General features: G+C 42.9%; 1 protein-coding gene across 4 annotated transcripts in view; it reads right to left on the bottom strand.

Annotated features, from left to right (window-relative positions):
* Positions 1 to 22,861, bottom strand: part of MEIS1 (Meis homeobox 1) — a 108,860-nt gene that overhangs the window by 39,621 nt on the left and 46,378 nt on the right. For all 4 annotated transcript variants that reach the window (XR_007628851.1, XM_050314660.1, XM_050314661.1 and 1 more), the window contains exon 8: positions 12,509 to 12,654. Coding sequence is in view for 3 of the 4 variants with exons in the window: in XM_050314660.1 (XP_050170617.1) it covers positions 12,509 to 12,654 (146 nt within the window). In the remaining variant the exon portion in view is untranslated. The remainder of the gene's footprint in view (positions 1 to 12,508; positions 12,655 to 22,861) is intronic.

The following is a 22,861-nucleotide window of genomic DNA, read 5'->3' as shown; positions in this document are numbered from 1 at the left end:
CTGGCGACGGCGCCAGGAGCGACATCCCCGCGGACCCAAAAACCTGTGGAGAGTTTCTGTCATGAGAGATTTGATGCTGCTCTGACACTGAGGGCCATCAGCAGCTCGAACATGCTGTTGCAAAGATGCTGTCGGCTACGGCAACCATGGAGGATGCTGTCCAACCCTCCGCAGCAACTTTCATCACCGCATATTGTCACCATAGCAATGGAGCTGAATGCGGGCAAATGACAAGGGTCTGTCATCACTCAGCCCTGGCCTGACAGCCCACAGCACCAGTCGCTCTCATCCAGCCTCAATACACAAATAGGTCCTCAACAGGCCCAAGAGTAATAATCTGCCCCTCCACAATGTCATCGTTTCACTGGCGCTCCCAGTAGCAGTGTGCAGCCCTTGTACCCTGTGGGGATGGCTCTGTTTCATCCCCCAGCGAGTTTTTGTGCTTTAGGGAAAAGGAAAAGTGAGAAAAAGGGGAGCCAGAAGGGAGCTGGTGGTAATCAAACATCAGAGATAATCAAGGAACAGAAAAAAAAAAAAAAAAAAGAAAAGGAAAAAAAAAATCTGTTGCCCAAGTGGAAGTAAAACATGAAAATTAATGTTTGGAAGGAAAACTACAACACTTTCCGTGCAACGGCTTCAGCAAGGAATAGCAGTGTTACTGTGAAAGTCCACAGCTCCCTTCTAATACTAAACATGGTAGTTGTATATAAAATGCATCCGCTGCTCCCTTCACAGAAACAGGTGTTTGGGGTGAACTCAGGATAACTGGCAAGGTATGCCGGGCTGTCACCGACAGCAAGCATGGCCAACACGCTGCTCTGCCTTCACGCCAACACCAAAATCAGGGTCCCAGCTATTTTCACGCTCTTCCTGCCAGAGATGCCACAAAGAGACAATTAACTTGGTCTACTTCCCTGCTGCCTGGGTGGAAGTACAGCAAGAAGTGACAGAAATCAGAGATGGCAAACACTATCTCATCGAGAGCTCGTCTGCCTACTTGGATTAATCAGAACACCTCTATTTCAGGAGAAATTCTGCGTGGGGTCAGTTTTTACTCATCCTGCCCATGCAAGCTCGCCCCCTTCCAATTGTGGCACGTGGGGAAGGTGGTGAGAAGGATCTGCCTTGGTGGTTGCCTTACTTAGCTCACCTCGACCACGCACTTCGGATTTTACTTTGTGTTTAGTCACACAGAATAACCCAATTTAACAGCGACCCTACGTTATCACGCCAGCCCTCTCACCATTTTGAAAGCTGCCTTTTAATGATATTTAATTTAGGCTCGCTTATGTGCTACATTTGCTAGTGAACACATTGGCTGTGTGGCTCTTATTTAACACGATCACCATACAACACGCTCCCCTGTCCACAGCAGCCCTGGAAAGACAATTCGCTGCCTGAATGTTTTTTAAACCTGATTTACCGTTCCAGAGAAACAGCTCTGCAACTAATCTTCCAGGGCAAATGTAATGCCGAAAAGCAACTAAACTGAAACATATAAATTCCATATATACTTAAAAATATTATTGTCTGTAATTTAATATAACAATATTTCTGGGCCTATAACCTTGCACGCAGAGGCAATTTCCCAAGCATTAATACTTAAATGGGTCATATGCACCACATCTGTCATTCTGTCCTGAAGTCTATGAGGCACAACCAAGACTCTGCAAGCCTATTGATTTTTCTAGCATTTGCTTTAATTTACTTAACCATTGAGAAATCCATCAGTACATAAAGGGCAACTGTCCATTACTGCCTCATTTGCAGACATTCTTTCCCCTCTTTTTTTTTTTTTTGTTTTGTTTTGGTAAATATTTCTCCTTAAATCGCTGTGTGTTTACAGTGTAAAAATGAATCCAGAAAGTGCTCACACCTGTTTCTGTTCAGTAACTGCTGCGCTGAGGTATATGTAATGTGCTTAAAGATAGAATAAATATCTAGACATTATTACATCTGTGTGCAAAGGGTGGTAAATTAGATCCTAATTACATTAACAGGGATTCTGCCTCCCAGCTTAAATTTTACATGAGCACTCTGTAAAAATCCAAAAGCTCTGCTGTGGTTTCTTTACGAGCTGGTGATTACAGCTACTTCCTATGCGGTCACTAAATATTCTGTTTACAAATAAATGAAGAAGCTTTGAGCCAACTTGCCAGGGTAATAATCCGTGTTTTCTATTTTTTTCCCCCAGCAACCTTTACCACATAAGCATGGCAACAATCAGAAGTCCTGGCTTCATCTAATTACTCTATCACATAATTTCACAAATTGCCTTTTCACTGGGGAGCCAAGTGCAAAACACGCTCACAGTGGGATTTCAGGCAGCAGCTTTCATTTACTACTCATTTCTTGTTAAATTAAACACAAAAACACCAGTTGTGTGAAAGAAGTCAAAAAGAATGCTTGCAAATGAGCCAGACAAGTGTATCTTATATTTATACCATTTGCACAAAATAGCTCATTGGCAAGCTGGATTTTTAATGGCACCATTATCATCTTTAACCCTTTTAAAGCCTGGCATGGGGCTGGTAACTGGATCATCCCGACCAAACTCAAGCCAGTGAAACGGCACCAGGCAGTGCATCAGCCTTATCCTTTTGTTAATAACTGGGGAGAGAGAAAACATGCCCTGACTTTGCCTCCACGTAACCCCTCTGGCTTACTGGAGGTTTAGCAGGGAATGACCCAGGACAGAATTCATTCCATGAATTTCTGGGTATTACACCCACCTAACACAATGGAGGGACGGTCCTTCAAATAAATCAAGTGGGATTTGTAAGCACAATTCCTATTTAACCCAGGACATCCCTTCGAGGTGTGGGGTACCAGCAAGGCTCAGGGGCAGAGGACCAGACCTCTGCTAATTACGTGAGTGCTAACAAGGCAGGATTGCAAGCTGCCACCAAGGAACACAAATTATTTTGAAAATAATTGCAGCCAGTGTACCATTGCTGGTGGAAGTGAACCAGGGGTTACACCGCTCTAAGATGACATTTTGTTCATCAACAAGTACAAAACTAAAACACGACCATTAGTAATTAAAGCTGTTCCTTTTGTAGCACCAGAGCCAGTAGGTCAGGTACCATTTTACATCAGAAACCAGCCTTGATGGCTGCAGATTTGCCAACATTATCTGCACAGGGAGGGGAAAAAAACATTAGCAGCAGCTGTCTGTGTGCCTCGACATTGAAAATCCTATTCATACAGACAGGTGGAGTAATTTAAAAGCCAATGTGGTGCAATTTTGATGCAAGTAATGCCACTGTTTACTAAAAAGCCACCATTACCGCTGTTTATGAAAACATTACTAAAATTGCATTTTATTCATAAGAATCCTAAGGTTCAGGTTATTACCAGTTTCAGAATTATTCTGACCCCAACTGCAGCTTACAGCCCTCTGGGGTTTACAACCTGCTGCACTGATGGATCCATGCTCAGGTTTCAACAGTGAAATCAAGGGTTTATCCTCCTTGCCATTCCCACACAAGCCCAGTGCAGTTCCTGGATCAGCACAAAGTCCATGGCAAACAAGCAGAGTTCTAGCAATGAATCTGTTAAGTAGACAGATTATCTAATATGGCATTTACCTTTCCAAAAATATCATTAGGGACTCCGAAAGGCTCTGGCTGACATGGATAAGGATGGTCTAGGAAGAAGAGTTTCACTTCAAAGCTGACTTTAGAGCAATCAACAGAGCAAGCCACCCAAGGCAGAGTCCCACCATTCTCCCTCTGAGTTCAAAGTCCTTGGAAAACATATTCATATCACGAGCAGCTGCTTGGAATTACTAGTGTGACTCAAATGACCACTTTAGTGCCACTAACATGACTACCTTGCTTTTTGCATCACTGGGACAGAGCACCATCATGAGAATGAGGGTTTTTTGTGGGTAGGGCTTTTTTTAAAAATACTTCCTTTGGAAGTTTAATGATGTACAGGATGGGTTACAAAAGGTCAAGCAGTAGCCAAGTAAAGAATATTCATGCTACACCTAAAGTCTGAGAAGTATTTTCTGGGTAGAAGTTTCTGGTTCATAAAGCAAAAGATGAAGTGGTAAGTCTCCTAGACCTTGCCTTATTAAAATGATGGCCCACCACTGAAGTGAAACGAGCACTCTACTAAATACTCTGGGTCTAAATCAGGCAATGATGCAAAAGGCAAGGTAAATTAGATAACTACATATTGACTTAAACTCTTTTCTGCCTACTTACCCTCTCTCTACACATATATTTAGCACTGTTGTAGCTTACAGGCTGAGGAGCTGGAAGTACAATAATGACTCTTATCAATAAGATAAGATTGGTTGGACTTGATCTTAAAGGTCTTTTCCCACCTTAATGATTCTATGAATACATCTGTCCCATGAATAATGACTCTGGTGAATATTGAAAACTGGATTTTCAGCTGAGCGTTTTGAGGGAAAGGATGGCATTACCCATGGAAAATTTTAACTTACACCAACAAAAAAAGTTTTCCTTCCATAAGAAAAATTTTTCTATGGGTAATTTTGATGGGCAGACAGTAAAAGTAGTCAATATTAGAAATTAGGGCCTCTTGCATATATGCTACAAGTAAAAACACGTAAGCTATAGCAGAGCAGATTCTGTGTAGTTGAAGGTAAATGTGGGAAAAAGGAAGCGAAACTTTTTTAAAATTAGTAAAAAACAAATTGCTTCTCATGCCTGCCCTGGAGCAACAAACAGGCTATATTCACCATGATATCACTGCCTTGGTTCATCTAGACAAGGGTTAAGTTCACGCAAACAGATGTAGGATACTCTATGCCAGAGCAAGGGAATGCATCTCACACAACTTGATGTACTACTTCCAAATGTGACCCTATTTGAAAGGCAGCTTATCTTACACCACAGATTAACACATCTCATCAGATATGCGCCCAACTGGTTTGGTGCCTCATATTTTGGCACTTTACCTGATCTGATTAAGTCATTTGCTAGCACACTGGCATGCTGTGAAACTCCTTCAAGAGTTAGATTTCCAGTAAAAAATTAACACTGGCACTCATATACATAAGCATATCTGAGGATCAACATAAGCTCTTTTGTAGCAACTGTGTTAGAGTACAAGCTAAACAAACAACTAATAATGAAGAACCAAGCCCATTAATTTATACTCATTTCCTGCTCACCCACTGCTTGCCAAGATACTGTTGTTGCCTTTAGTGTACTTCATATTGCAAATTATTTGCCAAAAATATTTCCATGGATACTTCCGTATTTACAAATTGGTGGTCAGACTTTTTCCCTTCTCCTCTCTCCCCCTTCCAAAGGTGATACTTGAATTTTGTGCGTTTGCTTTGACTGCAGAAAGACACTGCATCACGTAACACATTGCTGTGCCTTGACTGGAGAAGGCTAATTTCAAAAAGGAAGCTGCACACACAAAATATCACAGCTGCAAATATAAAAAGAAAGGAGAGGGTGGAGAAGAAAGCAAAGCATCTACTGCTGACTTAAAAATTCTTATTACCACAAACATTCTTGCTGGTAAACTCATTTCCGAGAATATTTATGCAAACAAAAGGAGTTCTAGTACAACCAGAGCAAGTGTAATTTAACATTTGAATTAATGTTTATCATGCTTCAACTTTTCAGTATTCCCTCGCTTCTACTCAGATGTGAAATTCTGCTAGTGTGTAAATACAAATGTGTTTCAGCAGCTTCCAAATAATTCAGATTCTTTAATGCGCTGGTGGCTTCCACATGGGTAAACCAGTGCCTTCAAACTGGGGGAAACTGGGAAAAAGGTAAGATAGCCCTTTGGGAATAGCCACTCTCTCCCTCTCTAAAATCTAGCCCAGGTTGTTGGCTACCTTCTGATTTCAACCAAAATACTTCCCTGGACTGCTGCCATTCCCAGGACCCGTGAGGAGCCCAGGATGAGATGTCACACACCACACAGTTTAAGACACAATGGTTGTCTTCAACAAAAATGGGAGTGAATCACAGATATGAAAAAACCCAGATGCTGTAACTACAACACACTTCTGAACGTGAGAAGAGCCTGAGTAAAAAACCTGTTTTCCCTTAACTGTCTACAGCACCCTGTATTTTTTCCTTTCTGTTAAACCCAAAGGTTTGTAGCACAGCTCAGCGCTGACAACTTAAATCATCTACCAGACAGCCTGAGATCTCAGTGCATGAGACGTGTGCTTTCCAAGAAATCATGAAACTGGAGCAACAGCAGCACTGCCAAGGGTATCCCCCAAAAGACAATAGGCAAAATTCCCTCATGCTAGAAAACAGACCAATGCTTGGAGGCTTTGACAGCAGGTCAAAGCCACAAATTTGAGGAAGATTAAAGAAATTGCTGAAGATTTTGACAGTCACTGTCCTCCATCAAAATCTGTGAGGTCTGAAGGGTTAAGAAGTTAATTTAAACCCAGTTACTGAAATCCTGTTTGTACTTCTTTTCTGGAGTTCTCAACTCAGTTCAGACAGAGCCTCAGAATAATTGCCTTCTCCCATAATAACATTTCCCACTTTCTACAACTGAAGGTGACTCTCACAGCACCTCCACCAGCAGAAGGGAGTGGAGGACCCTCCTTGTTGTTACTTGCACCAGCCTGTGTTGGATGCTTTTGTTGGATGCTCTGATAAGTCTTCCCACTGCCAGGAGCAGGAAGAGCCCTCACTCCCACCTTCCCAGTCAAGGGGATGGCGGTGCACGGGTGACCCAAGGCAAGCTAAAAAGCCTGGCTTTTCCCAGGAATTTGGGACAGCTGGCACTAAGAAGCCTTGCAGATGTGGAAGAAAGCTTTTTACAGCCTTGCCCACAATAAAATCAAGTGAAAGAGGAGACTTGCGTATTTGGGATAAAGCAGGGGGACGCCCCCACCCATTCTGAGTCCACTACATGGAAATATGACCCCTCTTACGCAGATGAGCTCCAGGAGCCCTCTGGCATTTTGCAGAGCAAGTATCAGTTGGTGCACGATGAAAACTCATTGCAAGTTGCACTTCTTGGTGGGGGGGAGGGAGGGGCAAGGGGTGTTATTTTGTTTTATGCCTCCAAAACTTTCAAGAGGAGAACAAAAAACCTGGGTTTAGCCAATTATTTTCCTCTTTTTATGTTTTCAGCACCCTAGTTTTGTACATACCTACCCTTTCACTATACTCCTTTCCAAAACCAGGCAAGCATCCCACATGAGAGTAGGGGCAGGGAGCCAAATTAGACCCATGTTCCTCCCAAGGCAAGATCTCACAATCATGGAGGGATGAGAAAAGACATGAGATCCACTTGTTTGAACTTTAAAAAGTTTCTAGCCAGTAAAATATTCATACATAAAGAAAAGCTATAGAATTAAGAGGTATAATATAATTTTTTAATCACAATAGCATCCTTGAAGTGATGGGGACTATTTTTCTCAGCTAGACTAGGATATAAAGTATCTCCTTCAAATATCTCCTTCCAAAAAATTCTTTTACACAAATAACAGCTTCACTAAACAGATTGCATATTGCTTATTTTCTTGTTTATTAGCATGTATCAAGCAATCAATAAATGTTAAAAATCCAGTTACATAACAGAAAAAAATCCTTTCACTCTAAAGTCAACATCTTTCAGCCACGTCTTTTACTTTCTGCTCAGTGTCCCATTTCAGTGAGATTTAACCTCTTAAGGAAATTGTTTTTAAAGCAGTTAAAAATAATGATTAAATTATGGGATTTACATGAAAGAAACCCTCAGCCCATTCATTTTTTTTTTAAATCATGGCAATTTGTTTTTTAAAAGGTGTTTGAAGTCCTTGAATCTACCTCTTGGCACCATTAAAAAAGAGTAGTTTATAATCCCCTAATGTGCTTAAATAAAGCCTTCAATAGTTTAAATTGTTATTAAACATCTTTTGGGATTATAATTTTATGGCTTTTTTTGCCTGATTAGATGATGAACGTGAAGATCATCAAATACTCATCATATAACAAACCAATTACATCGTATAATCCCCAAAATGAGGTTTGAATACCAACATTTTAAATTAAACTGGATTTAAAGGATGCAGAGAATTGACAATGAGAAAAAAAAAAAACCCAAACTTGAAACAACACCCCACAAACTCCCTTCTTCTAGTTTTGAACAAAAAGGAATTTATACCACTTCCAAATACTGATTTATACCAAAAAACTGGGACAAAAATATACAATGGGTTGAAGCAGAAACTAACCATGCTGCTACAATTAAATTTACATATTTAATTGTAAGCAAGATTATTTTTTTCTTCCCTTCCCTGTCTCCAAGCTTTTCCCTTATTTCACAATTCGTGCTGAGGGTGAGGGTCTCCTCCCATTACAGCAAGGAGATCTGCTTGAAAAATGGGGGGAAGAAATGATCACTGAATATTAACTTACCCAAGAAATAATTTTTTAAAAGGGTTTAAAAAGTCTAAAAGGCCCACAAAACACTGTTGGGCTGCAACACACCCTGACATTATCCTTAGAATGACTTTCAAAAGTCCAGAGCCAGCACAGAATTGGTTTGCCCCAGTCCCTCCTCCAGCCCCTGCCATGACATTTGATGTTCATCTGAAGCCACTCCACAAGCCTCTCTTCAATTCTTACTCTCCTTTAACAGTTTAGGGATGTCCTCACCACTTCCAATTATTAGAAACTTTTTTTCTTATTATTATTTTTTTCTTTAATCCACATAGTAACAGGCTGCCATCTCAAATTTATAGCAAAATCCTAAAAATAGATTTTATAAAACTCCAAATTTACCAGCTGTTGTCATAATCTACCAGAAAAAAATTTCAACAAGCTCCACAACTGCATTTTACCCATCTAAGAGCCAACCCGAGCAGCTCTTGCAACTCACACGTTTAATCAAGTCAGAGTAACAAACAGTTAAAAAAAACCCCTGCAAAGTCCTAAATGTGAGTCTGATCAGCACTTTTGCAATTGTTTTAGCTTATTGTTTTTGTTGTTGTTGTTCCAAGAGGGGCAAGGAAAAAAAAGAAAAGGCAATTTGGATTTATTTATCCCCTATATTGCTTCAGAGCATACTGCCTGCATCCACAGAGGACAGCACTGGGCTGGGGAGAGGGGCTGGAGCCTGACACTGAGTGGGAACTACTGCCCAAACACTTCAACATCCGGAGAGAAAAAAAAAAAGAAAAAAAAAAAAAAAATAAGGATTTCCTTCCAAGTGAGAAACAAGAACTGGGGGACAAACCTTCGAAAATGAAGTCAGTACACAGAGGAAGACTTAATGCTCTGGGAGATGGAATAACTGCATAGAAGGAACTAAACCAACCTATACACTTTTGAAAGATTATATTCGTCCAACATTTATTTTAAGTCTTTCCAACCGGTAATCATTAGTATGACAGACACAGCAATTACTGTCTATTTTGTTTAATTCCATGCTGCTGATGTGTGTATTAATATTACAATTGTGAGGGGAAAAAAAAAAAATTTGCTCCTGAAGAGGAGGGCTCCCAACTAACAACCCAAATTAGGAAGCACCACTGGTCAGGGGGATGCTGGATTTTGCACTTAACTGCTGCTCATTTCTTCCCTGCCATTTTTCAGCTGGGAAGTGAAGGCAGGTAAAGCACAGGGGCCTGCCCTGACATATCCCCTGCCTGAACAGAACCACCTCCCTATCTTTCCTCACCTCCCACTTCAGGGAGGACCTTGTGTTCACCCTACAAAAGACCAAATCCACTGATAAATACATAGATGGATGGATAAATAAATAAACAAATAGATAGATAGATGGTGTGGGATCTCTAGTTTCCTTGGGATGATCTCCCTCCTGCAGCAAGGAAACCAGCTGGGGATACCGCCATACCACCATGAAGGGTTTTAAAAGCAGTCATGAAAGCCAAATGCCCTCAAAAATGAACTGGAGTTTTAATTCCTTTGGTCTCTCTCCACCATTACTCCTCAGCTCTGATTGCAGCCATAATTTGGGCCTGGGTTTTTTGGGGTTTTTTTGCAGACAGGACAGCACCCCAAGCAGTCTGTAAACACACTGTATTGCTCTAGCACTTGGAAGAGCCTACAGTGCTCTCTAGACATGTTTTAATTCAAGGAAACTGTCCAAGATCCCACCTAGAGTCTGTCTCAAGGTCCTAACTGAAGAAGATTGGGCTGGATAAACCAATTCTGTTTCACTGAGTTGATCAGAGAACCCTGGATCTACCATGCTGCCAGGGGAGGAGAAAGCTGCCCTGCAACAGAAATCACCTGCTTCACCTGGCTGGGCAGGATCTGCACAGGGGATGGTGGACTTTTAAAGCAAGCTTTAGCTCAGTGCTGCAAGGTAGAAAATGCAGCAGTTTCATTGCATAGGTTCTACAGGGGATGGTTCTTCCTCTATTTGAGTCTTCCAGAAGGAGAGACCATCTTAAAAGAAAATGTGCAAATGTTGTCTCCCAGGAGCTGCCAGGAGCCCTTCAGCAAGTTACACAGGCACTCTTCTGCACACTATTACCTCACAGGAGAAGAGTGAAAAGCCACTAGAACCCTACAATTAACCTAAATGAAACAATGAGGGGGCCCATTCTCTGATCCTGAGACTGTGCATGAAACTAGCTGCAGGATCAGGTCAAGCCCATGTAGTTAAATGCTCAACACAGGGTGCTTCCTGCCACAAGGGCTTTTTGGAGACACCCTGTAGCCTTCTGCCTTCCCAGGCATGGGCTTGGAGGACATGGGCTTGGAGCTACCACCAGGTAGCTGGTCCAGGCTAAGAGCATGCTGAAGACTGCTCGAGCAGTTTAGCAGGACAGACTCTCACATTCCTGTGCTTCGGTCTGGGTGATGTTTTATTTACCAGCACGAACACAGCAACAGGACACTCTCGGGAAAAATATTTATACTACTTAATTTGCAATTCCTCACTAGAAACTACAGGGACTGACACGCAGCTCGGCATTCCCTGGCGTGCCTCGTCCTGGCTGCAGAGTTTCCTCGATCCAAAACCTAAACCAGCCGTGCCAGGCTGGTATGAGCATTGTTGCTGGCACAGCATCCCTGGACTGTTTGGAGGTGGACGTCCTTTAGCTCACATCTACCTGCAGAGAGATGCCAGGTGTCAGCTCACTTTGGGTGAGGACCTCGAAATGGGGAGCTGCCAACACCTAAAGGGACCTCAGCCTTTGGAAGTCATGGCACTGAACTCACCAGGCAGGGATAAGGAGCTGGCAAAGCTGGGGCATGACTGACATGGAGTCTGCCAGGGGGAGAGATTAACTTGGAGATATCCGAGGCCCCCTCTGGCCTCGGAGGAGCAGTGCTCCAATATGAAGGTTCATTCATAGCAACCCAGGACCGCACGGGACAGGATTCCCTGCCTGATCCCCGTGCTGACAAGAGTCATGGCAGGTATCTGGTTTCTTGGCTCAGCGGGGGACGGAGGGGTGATGTGCATGAGCGCTTCCTCCACTTTACAGCTATACTCTTGGCAGAGCTCCCACCAGGGCTGGGCAAGCTGGCCAGCTTCTAGTTTCATCCTGACCCTAACTACAGGCAGAGGAGAAGAGTCAACCACTGGGATTAGAGGGAAGAGCCATTCTTCACTACCACCAGCAGACCCTCAGTACCTCTCTCCTGACCCTTATCCTCCTGGTACAGAAAGGCTGACACAAAAAACCTGGGGCTGAAAGCCCATATCCCCACAGTGGATAAAAGCATAGTGACAGATCACAATTTGATGTAAAAGGAGAATGGCATTCGAAACACTTTTCTAAATGCTAACATTAGAAGGTGTGGTACACAATATAAAGCTTTGAAAGCAGCTCCAGCATCCAGCTTAACCCCACACACCTGTCCAGAGCTTTGATTTCTAATTCCAGGAATAAAAAAACAGAAACATACAGGTAGCTGTGGTAACAGAAATAGCTGCGCATCCCCCCACCACCTTCTAACGTTAAATACAGGGGTAACTTACACTCTGGGAATGAGAATGTCTCAAAGAAAAAAATTATGCTTTGCTATTAAACCAGATACATTCAGACCTTTCATCATGAAGCTTCTGATGATCTCTGACAAACATCTGAATAAGCTCTTTGTTTGCTTTTGGCTTTGTTTTTTTAATCTCCCCAATTGTTTTCCGCGGCTCTCCGGAGCGCAGAACCAGGGGCCGAATGCTGCTCTGTGCTCCAGAGCAGCGATTCCCACATCGAGCTGAGGGGAGCTGCAAAGCAGGACAGGTCTGCGGGGTTACGTTCATACAAGCTTTAAGTATAAATCACATTTCGCAGTGACGCCCTGTTAACAACTGCGTCTCAAAGAAACAAACAAACAAATATCTAAAAACAACACATACACACACCAAAAAAAAAAAACAACCCAAACCATCAAAACATACACTCTGTGCTCCTCCCCTGGCATCTAGAAAACGAGGCAACAACAGCTCTGCCCAGAACAGTTCCTCAGCTGCCTGTCAACAACATCATACGTATTTTTTGCTTTCTATGACTACTACAACTATGACATTATCCATGTTTTATTTTTGCATATGTGATCTAGAGTTCACTTACTGTTAGATGCTGGAACAGCCATGCCCTCATGATATTTGTGGCTACTTTGGGAAAGATGCCACGCTTTTTATGTCGCTTTTTGTCCTTATCTGGATCATCATCATCACCTGTGCTGGGGGAAGCTACACTGTTGTCCAAGCCGTCACCTGTAAATATAGTGAATCAAATTTTGACTTATGCTACCTTTATATACTTCAGCCGAAGCCTGGCTTTGGGTATAAACTGCATGAATATTTAAATGAGGTATAAATTCTTTAACACCGTAATTCACCAGGGGTTGAGGGGATGGGGGAGGGAGGGAGAGACATGGGGAGAGGGAGGTTCTCAGAACTGTGTCAGTCCCATTTTTGTTTATTCTGAAGGACAGTGTGGCCACTTCTGCCATGGTAACCCAAAACAAAAAGTACTTAAAAACTGAAAAAACCATGCAAGCATCCAGCTTGCAAAGGTGGAAATGGTGGCTTTTCTTCACACTAGGTCACTTCCCAAAGATTCATCCCAATCAGCTACTTTGGCTGAGCTGACAGTCAGGAAAGTGGTGTTCCCGGATGGGGATCATGACGTGTGAAGCCGGGTGCCTCATCCCACTCTGGGATGTGAAAGGCAGGGTGAATGCAGCTCTCTTGCTGCATCATATTCTCTCCACAAATTTGGAAATAACCAGATGACTGGGGCATCACTTCTACTAAGTCTTTTAGAGATGCTTGATGTCCCCTGACTCCTTGATGGGAGGTGGGTAGCTAACTGGCCTCCCCTCTTCCTGGCCCCAGCCAAAAGGAACTCATAGTGGGATAAGCAGGCACCAATTTGACATACACCATTAGGAATTAACACCCTGCTTTGTGCCAGCGTGCCATATCCGTAATAGGTGTCTGCTCCTGTTAAACAATAACTGATCCAGAATGAATTTCCTTAATGCAGAGAAGGTTGCAGACAGTTCTCAACACATTATCAGCACGTCTAGGGGAGGATGTCACTGCACAGCAGCCAACTTGAGTCGATGGGTTAGTGACCAAAGGAAAACAAAAGTTGCAGTGCCTGGCCTGGCCAGTTTGCATGCAATTTTTGTTTCAAACTCTGGACACAGCTTATAAACAAGTCCACAGAGCAAATAAGTCTTTGCATTCACTGCATGTGGACTGAATGGTATATCCTTGGCTTGCAAGGACACTGTATTTGTAGCAACATGGAGTTGTGATGTTATTAGGCAAGTGTTTTTTACACCCCTGGGCGAGAATGATCAAGAAAGCCATCTGAATTGGGCTCATTAAAAGCTATCTCCATTAGGGACGAAAATAAAATATATTTAAAAAAAAGAAGGATGCAGACTGTCAAAATTATGATTTGTTAAACAGCTTTCAGCACCAAAAAATAAAAGCTATTATTAGTGTTATATTTTTAGCATGTTACTGACCGTGGCAAATTTATAATTGTCCTTATGACTTGGCCTGTGTCTTTAATGAAATGGTAACCTTGGGTAGCTACAGAAACAAACAAGATTTCTATGAAGAAATTAGATATCCAACAAATTCTTTGAAAGCCCAGTATGTAAAAAAGGGCTTTTATACATAGAAGCAATTCACCATATAAAATAATAATTCATAAAAGAAACATGAGCAAAGGAAACAACTCAACAGCATTTAAAATTCCACAGGCTAATCCACTTTCTGTCTGCGAGAGGCAAACAAGGAAAAGAAAAGTATTACGCATTCATTGATTAAAAATGAAAAGCTTCTAACCTAATGACACTGCCTTTCACCACCTCCCTGCCATCGTCCACCCACCCTCTCCCCCCACCCCATTTTTTTAAAAATACACTCATTTCAAACCCCCTTCAGATTAATTTAGCAGGCATTGCCTCATGCCTGACGGGAGGAGGACTCATTGATAATTTATGGAAATATCTACTATAATCCAAGGGAGATGACTTTTTTTCCAGCTTTGTGCATCAATAGATAATCAAGGCCTTCAAGCAGCCTTAGCTTCCCATTACCTCAGGCAAGAGAATTCCTGAAAGCATGCCTCCAGGGCACCTGAATTATATCCTCCATTAGGGGAGGAAAAGCTTTCTGCATTCCACCTATAACACTCCCCAGAACCTTTCCTGTTTATTTCTGCTGTATGAAAGCAGAAGCATTAGGAACAGGATTTTTTAAGTGAAGACTTATGTAGATACAATGGAGAAACCTTTCAAGCGCGAGCCAGATCACCTCCTTCAATCCCGGGCAGTGACCTATCCCAAATAAAAGGTTTCTGTTACATCATTAGCTCAAGCCAAAAACAGCCTTGGCTTAATGCACAGTTTGTTCTTCCTACTGTTTTTAGGCAAATACTGCTACTTTACTCCCATCTGGGAGGGAAATTACACTGCTGGGCTGTAATCTAAGACAAGATTTTCATTGGAAGCAAATGCTTTCAATCCAGTGTAAATACTGGTGTATGTTCAGAAAAGCCTAAAACAATAAACCCTGGCCTCGACCGACACAAGTTAGAGAAAGTGAAAAGCAGGGAGAGGATAAGAAAGCGCCCAGCTATCCTTGGAGCAAATGCTTCGGTAGACTTCTGTAAATTGTTTAACCTCTTCCACTTTTTTTAAATGGAAAATTGATCCCATAAAGACTGAAACCACAGAGAGAACTCTAAATGGTCAATTGTGGATTTTAGTATTTCCATCTACTTTGCAACTCGATACACTCACCTCTGTGAGGTCTCCAGAGATTCCCCCCCGCCCTTTCTTTCCCCCCCATCTCTACCCCCCCCTTTTCCTCCTTTTAAAGATCACTAAACAAACTTGAAGCACCACTGACCAGCCACACGGTAGCAGCTACGAACTGCATTTGTAAAATGTCGGTGGCGACTCTGTTCCTGAAGTTGACTTCTCCTGCCGCCAAATGAAGGCGAACTGAAAAGGTGGAAATAATCATAGAAATGATGCTAGTCCATAAACAAGCTTACAGCCTCATTAGTATAGCGGGAGGCTCCGCTGGGTGATTTATGCTTGTTTTGCTGATGCCATGAGGAAATGCCATAGGGCAACTTTAGCCAGCTGCTAATGGTTTCTGACAGCTTCTTAGCAACTAGTGCAAGCAACGCCGTGGCGTTTGCTAGTGACAGAAACCGAAAATGTCATATTATCTGCCCATGTGTCACGAAGTCCGTGTGGCAATTAACTAGTAGGCCAGTGACTGAGGGGCCACAGGCTCTTCAGAATGGCCCATGGCTATTTGGGGTCAAAGCGGGCGCACTGCTCGCCTTTGCGCTGCACATATGCATGTGTGTTATGTGCAGTCCCCACCGCGCTCCCTCCGCCCCGCTCGCCAAGGAGTTTGGCCCACACGGATCCTTTGTCCATGGAGAAACTCCATCTCGCTTTCTCTTTAGGCATGGCGTGACATTATCAGAGGAATTGCAAGTAATCTGTCTTGATATGATGGTTGGAAATGGCACTTTAATTGGCAATACCTGATTCCCTGGTTTTGAGTGCTGGATCCGAAGGTGCTAGCTGTTTTTCTGCTCGCTCGCAAATTAGTCTAAAAGGATTTAAGATCACTGAAGCAGACTCGTTGCCTGTCAAATTGCTGGGAGCGCAGCAACTCTGCACAGCAACTAGACGCTGTTTAAAAAAAAATAAAAAAATAAAAGAATAATCCTGGAGCCTGTAAGGAGCAGAAGGAGAGCCCGGGCTCCGCACGCCCGCTCCCTGGCGAGCAAGACCAGGCGCTATATGTCAAACTGTCAAACCTTTCAGCGTGGCCGTTTGCCCTTTCAAATAATATTTAAGAATTGTTTTTACACAATTTTTTATAGGCCATGGTCTAGTGAAAGAGGCCAACCAACAAAGAAAGGAATTTGTACTACAATTCGTCCGCGCACGATTTCTTGCCAGACCTGGGCCAGTCCCCATGGAGCGAGGCAGGTGACCTGTGGCAGCTCCCTGGCTGTTGGGGAGCTCCGATTTCAAACGCCCTCGACTCTGGCGTCCCAGAGTTGCCTATTTAAGCACACCCAGGCATTTAGGCCTTGCTATCTTGTTCCTTTCAAGAAAGGATAAAGCAGCATTTATCGTATTCAGCCCTGTTGAATGGGTCAGGCCGGCCATGCCAGCAGGGGCTCTTCTCACTGCGTCCCCCTCTCCGCTGTCATTGCCTCTTACGACTTCCCTTCCCCTCCCACTCCCCCAAAAATCAGAGGCAGAAGCAGCAAAGGGCAACTGAGTTTACAGCAGCCCCTCAAGTGGGTAATACGCTCTTTGTCCTCGTTGATATGTTATGAACCTTTGCTGGCAAAATAGGTGCTTCCAGAGAGCAACTTGGCACAGGCACTCGCCCTCAGCAGCCACGGCTGTGGCAGGAGTTTGCTGGTGATTCAAAACCTCCTCCCTCGCTCTCACACCAAACCCAAATTAAATGTCATCCCCCTGAGACACTGTAAAGACAGGCAGTGTGGCACAGACAGGCAACTTTCAGCCACTCCAGCTCCCAAAACCACCCTCAGACCTCAACCATAGGAAATGCCCAGATACGACACAAATATTCCCAATCCGAAATCACGGAGATTCCAAAAAGGCTGAAAATTCAGACATCCTAAAAATCCCGACCTTTTGCTTGATTACAAAATCCATGCCTTTGCATGTAACTCTTTTGACTAAGGTCCTTATGTTATTTCAAGTGACCAGAAATCTCAGTAGCAAAGTGCCAAATACAGCTTTACTACAACTACCTTCACCAGACTCAACAGGTTATTTCGCACTGCATGTAGCCCTGTCCTGGTATCAAATCTGCATTTGGAGGAAAAGTATTTTCTATATCAAAGAAAACCAGACTGTTCTCAAAAGCCTGCTTCCCACACCTCTGCCAGGAGACCTGAGAGAGGTTTTGGGGTTCACTAATCAATTTGCTGAGAGGGGGTAAGAGGAGGGCACTAACTTTGCTGAGGTCTGCCAAACAATAAGATGAACGCCATCTTCCAGCTTTTGCAGTCCAGTTCCAGATAGGCATCTAAATCCACTGCTTTAAGGAGTTCACAGAAGGGAAAGATGTGCACTCAAAGCCCTAGGAAAGGCCTGGAGCAACTTTTAAGTGGACTGACTAAATTAGAGTCCTCTAGAAGCTCCCTATGTTGAACTTGTTTGTATGAGTTCTCTCCTGTTAAAAGCAGCTTCTGCCTCCTAGAAGAACTTCACAGTTTGCATTTACTTTTGCATTGCATGAGCTAATATAAATTAAATATGCACTCTGTTTGGACAAAAACTATTGACTTTGTCACAATTCGACTTGCAATGCATTTGGTGTTAGGAACTGAAAGACTAAACATGTATGATTTCTTTTTAATTCTATTATAAATTCTTTTACAAGCATTTAGATACAAGTTCCTCAAATTCCTGCTTCTGCTACTACAAGAAATTCTAAATTATCTAAGCTAAATATTTAACTGTTCATTCTCCAGCCGTAGGTCTGTTGTTTCCTTTCTCTTTTAACGACTCCCAGAACCAAAGTCTCTTCAGTACCTTTTCCAGGTAACTGGAAAGGCAGATTCATTTGTAACTTTAAGCAATATAATGTAGTAGAGAAATTTTAAGTGGCAAAATAACTTTCCTTAACCTCTCTTCAGTGTTGTATACCGATTTTGAGTAATTAAATTTCCGCAGATTTACCTATGTTATCTTTTACCGAAACAAAACTCCAGTTTGCTGGATATCCACACAATCCACCATGACTACTTTTTGCAGAGCAAAGCCAGGTTTACGTGTGAAATTTTCCCATAAGGTACAAAATTACGAATTCTCAAAAAGCAGGTCGAGGGATACAACAAGCTTTTCTGTAAAGCAATGGAGAAGGAATCTGCCACAAACTACAGTTCACAGGAAATAGAACAAGGATCGTCATTTCAGACCACCAGCACTGAATGGACTTGGGCAATCAAAGAAGAATGTGGAATTTATTTTTTTTAAATGTATATTTTTTAAAATTTGTTTCTGACACAACCACCTCCAGCTTGGCACAGGAATGTGGTGAGCCGAAGTCACACCCAAATGACTCTGATGTGAGTCAGGGCAGCTATTATTCATGTCCACAAGTACAGAAGGGCAAGTTCACTACTCAGAAATGATCATTCCTGCTCAGAGCAAGGTGTGGAAGGAGGCAAGCTGAGCAGCACAGGGGCTGAGTGCTCAGGTATGCCAGGAGAGAGCTGGAAGGCACCAGCACAATCTGGGGTGCAAGCCCAGCTGCTAAACCAAGCTGCACCTATTCAGTCAGGAGAAACAGAATTTCAGACATTAAAAGGCCCTTAAGTTTAGAAGATCTCCCCAGAACACATTATTTTAAAATTTAAACATGTATGCAAGTATATAGTGCATATGTGACATTAACCCACTGACTGCTCTCAACCTGCCAATGCCCAAGCAAGGTATGCAAGTTAAGAATGGGACTCCCATCAAAAAGGTACTTCAGAAAGCATAAAGTAACTGTGCAATTTTTTTATCAGAAAAAAACATTTTCTGTTGTTTTGGATCCATGGTTAGTCAGATGTGATGGAAACACCCACTCCTGGAGTTCCTGAGGTCAATGGCAATCACCTCAGCACACTGAATGGCCTACAGAACAGCCCCAAAAATGACTTACAACTATGAGGTGAGTCTGCTTGTGATTTTGAAATGTGGTGGTGATGAGGAATCTTTTTTTTTGTCATATTCCTTAAGGAGAAAGCCTTCTCAAATATACTTAATAAAAAGTTAATGAGGAACAACAAGGTTGAAAATGAGCATTAGCAAGGAACAAATACCATGTGTCTGGGTTTGCACACATCTCTTAAGGAGATGCAGTACATGTTTCATGTAAGGATTCAGACCATGACATAAACAGTAGGAGGTTGTCAGTCACAGATAGTATCCATACTTACAAGATACTAAAGGACACAGTCACAAAAATATCCTACAAAAACATCCATAGATAGAGTAACATGGACAAGTATAAATCACACTCTGGCATTTGACAAATTTTCAAAGTTTTTTCTTGAATCATTGTACTTTGTCCCTCAGAGACAGGAGCACCTTTCTCTAGTAACTCGACCCTCCTTTTTGACTTGAATTCCCTTCAGGCAAGCAAAGAGCAAATTAGCTGTCTATGCAAGGAGTAAAAACAGCATTGATAAATAGTGGGGGGGAAAACCCACAGATTTTAGTCATTTTCGTTTCTTTGGTAGCTTTTTACAGCTGAAGTGAAGGAAGCTTCTTCCCCTGCAAAAAGTAGCACTTTTAATGGGTTCAGAAAACTCTGCTACTATGGGTAAGTTGTGAAGTATTTCTGGAGCTGTGCATCTACACACCAAATGAAACACAGAAAAGAAAGCAATTCATTGTATGGGAAGCAAACAACTTTTCTGCTGCCAACAACAAAAGTTTACTTTGAGCAGTTGGAAGCAAATACCCTACAGAAAAGTATCTGGTTAAACAGAAAAACATCCTGCTTTAACCAAGAAAGGTAAAAAGCTAAGACAGTTGGGATTTTTTTTTTTTTACCCTAACCTAAAAGCCACCATGATGAACCTACCACTTCTTGGGAGAAGTTCTTTTCCAGTCATCCTCTCATTTTGCTCAAATACAGGTCTTTGTTATGAAACCTATTATCTCCAACCTCATCAGGAGTGCTGGACCTCCCAGCTAAAGGTCCCACCATTTGCATTCTCCATGAAAAGTCCCCGGCATGTGGCTGAGACTTACTCCCTTGTAAAGCAGGAGCACTAGAAGCAGCAGGAGCACAGGGCCGCTCTGCCATGGGGGAAATATGCCCAACTAATACCCCAAATGGCCACAAGGTCAACTTCTGTAAATCTCTATAGCTCCTTAACAACAGGCTCTATCTTTGTGTTTATCCAGCTTCTAAGACACTTGACTCTTGGACTGATCACAAGCAGCTATAAGAGGCTCAAAGCAAAGATCAGAGGCATATTACGTATAAACTAAGGGACGCATTATCTGTAGAAACAGTTTATTATGTGGAGCGTTTCAGAAGGCTTCCTTCCCTAAACACAGCTAAATTGCCCTGGGCCCCACCTACACGCCTGCTCTGGAGGAGAAGATGACGTAGATTTCAAGTTTTACCACAGAAAACATGTGCCAGATGCTTGACACAGCCCAAACCATTCAAAATTAGGTTTCTTCTACTGAAAAAAGTTTTTAAAAAAATAATTGCTGGGCAAGACGAACCAAAATACTCGGGATTGTTGAACCTAACTAAAGCATTTTTTTGGGGGGGCCAATTCAAGAGCAACCAGTGCTGGCCCAAGCTCCAGTGTGCAGTGCAGGAACTATAGTTCAGACACTGTTTGCCCCAAATTCTCTTTTCCACAGCTGGATCCCCAGTGTCACAGGAGTCATATAACCATAATGAATGGGAGAGACTTAGTCTAGCTGCAGCTCAAGCAAGTCAGGATTCCTGACCTACGAAACCCAAATGAGACATTTCCAAATCGAACTAGCCGTATGGTTTGTGTCAAGTGAAAAAGTTCTTGTGGTTATGCAAACCCATTCACCTATTTTAACGTAGCATCAGACCCAAAACATCTTTATTTCCCCTCTCCCCAGTCCACTAGTTACATTTCACAATAAAAAACAAGACAAAGTTGAAAGAAAACTAACAGTGAACTTCACTGTGGCTGCATCACATACTCTGTTTCCCCACATTCAGCTGTCACTTTGCAACTGAAAAAGGCAGAACTAAAAGGGATAAAAATAAAATGCCCCCATCTCATCTGCCTTTCCTCTTTTGACAGTAACAACATCTCTACCATTGCTGAAAACCATCCATCATCTTATACATATGAACACAAGCAAGAGTTGGACCCAAAACACTTATGCTCCTCTTTACTAAGCAAATATAAGAAACATTTGCAGTCATGAACTGAACGGATGGCATTTGGACTTTCCCATGAATTTCCTCCCCTCATCCTGCCCTAGTGCTGTCTGGGGTGCTCAGAAGCAGCCTCCTTCCCCCACCCAAAGACAAAACCTTATGTCACCATGCATGTAATCAGCTCAGGAAAAAAACCCTGAATTACGACATATGCATCCCCCTGTCAGACCTTTTCAGGGAAGGGCATAGAAAACAATTAATGTTTTTCTTGTGCTCTCCCCACAGATCCTTGCTGCCCTGCACCCTAAATCCACTGCTCTTGTTCCTCCAGCAAAAGCCAGTCACTCTGGAGTGTTAGTAAAAAGAGTGGGAGGCTGCTCCTTAGGAAAGAGGTGCAGAAGCCGGAAGGAGTAGATTTGACAGAGACAAGCTCACAGAAAATCTTCTTTCACTTGACTGTCCCTCTCCCAACACAAATGGCAAATCTGCACTGATGAGGTGGCACTTAAGAAAGACCACAGTAGGAAAAAACAATGCAAGCAGGCACACTGCTGCCCCTCACACAGCTCCTGCTTCCCCTCACACAGCTCCTGCTGCCCTCTGCTCAGCCCAGATTCCCTGGCTCTACAGGCTGAGTGGGATCAGGCCGTGACCACCGTGGTGATCAGGCCACTAACTATTCCTATGCTACAAACACTTTCCCCCCAAAAGAGGAATCAACTTTCCCACTTCTGCTAATATCCTTTGGGCATGGGGAGGCAGGGTGGCACTGAGGGGCAGGTCGGGGTCGGGGTACAACCCCTGCACACATCCAGGCATCTGGTGTGAACCCAGCCCCTACAGCAGAGCCTGAAAACTCAAGAGGGATTGAAGAGCCCTGTGGAGAAATAACAGTGATGGGGAGGTGGTCCTGACTCTGCCCCTTGTGGTAGGGCCACCAGGCTCAGCACCAAAGCTGAGGTGCCTTGATGGTCCCTGCCTCGGGGCACGCAGGCAGTGACAGTCCTTCCAGACACTTCAGTCCTACTCACTTAGCACATCCCCTTCAGCTCCAGCTTAATGTATTCATGCCACTGCTATTTTTTGGTTTCCTACAACTTCCTATCACAGCTTCTGGTGTTTTGATGTTTGATTAACAGTGCACTTACAGTTTAGGGTGTGGGTTTTTTCCAAATTAAAACAAACAAACAAACAAATCCAAATGCAAATCTTCCAGGAACAAACAGATGCCAGAATCCAAGCAAGGCAATGAAGGTGAAAGAAAAGTCAGATCACTGCTGGACACTTAAAACTTCCCCAGAACGTCACCCACAAGTGCATGTGGGCCTTATTTTTACCTCTTTAATCTTCCATCGCTATGTATTCCTAGATATTGCCTACCTAGAGTTACTTTGAACAGACAAAATGATAGGAGGAAAGGGACAAACTTCTGGTGCAGTCCAAAATTTGACTATTATTTATCTCACTACATCTAGTGGCACCAAAGTTCCAACTGCAAAGG

The sequence above is a fragment of the Myiozetetes cayanensis genome, unplaced genomic scaffold (genome assembly GCF_022539395.1).
Source record: "Myiozetetes cayanensis isolate MyiCay16 unplaced genomic scaffold, myiCay2020 scf2-11, whole genome shotgun sequence".
Classification (NCBI taxonomy): domain Eukaryota; kingdom Metazoa; phylum Chordata; class Aves; order Passeriformes; family Tyrannidae; genus Myiozetetes; species Myiozetetes cayanensis.
Note: the sequence above shows the minus strand (reverse complement) of the source record. Positions and strands in the feature narration are given on the sequence as shown.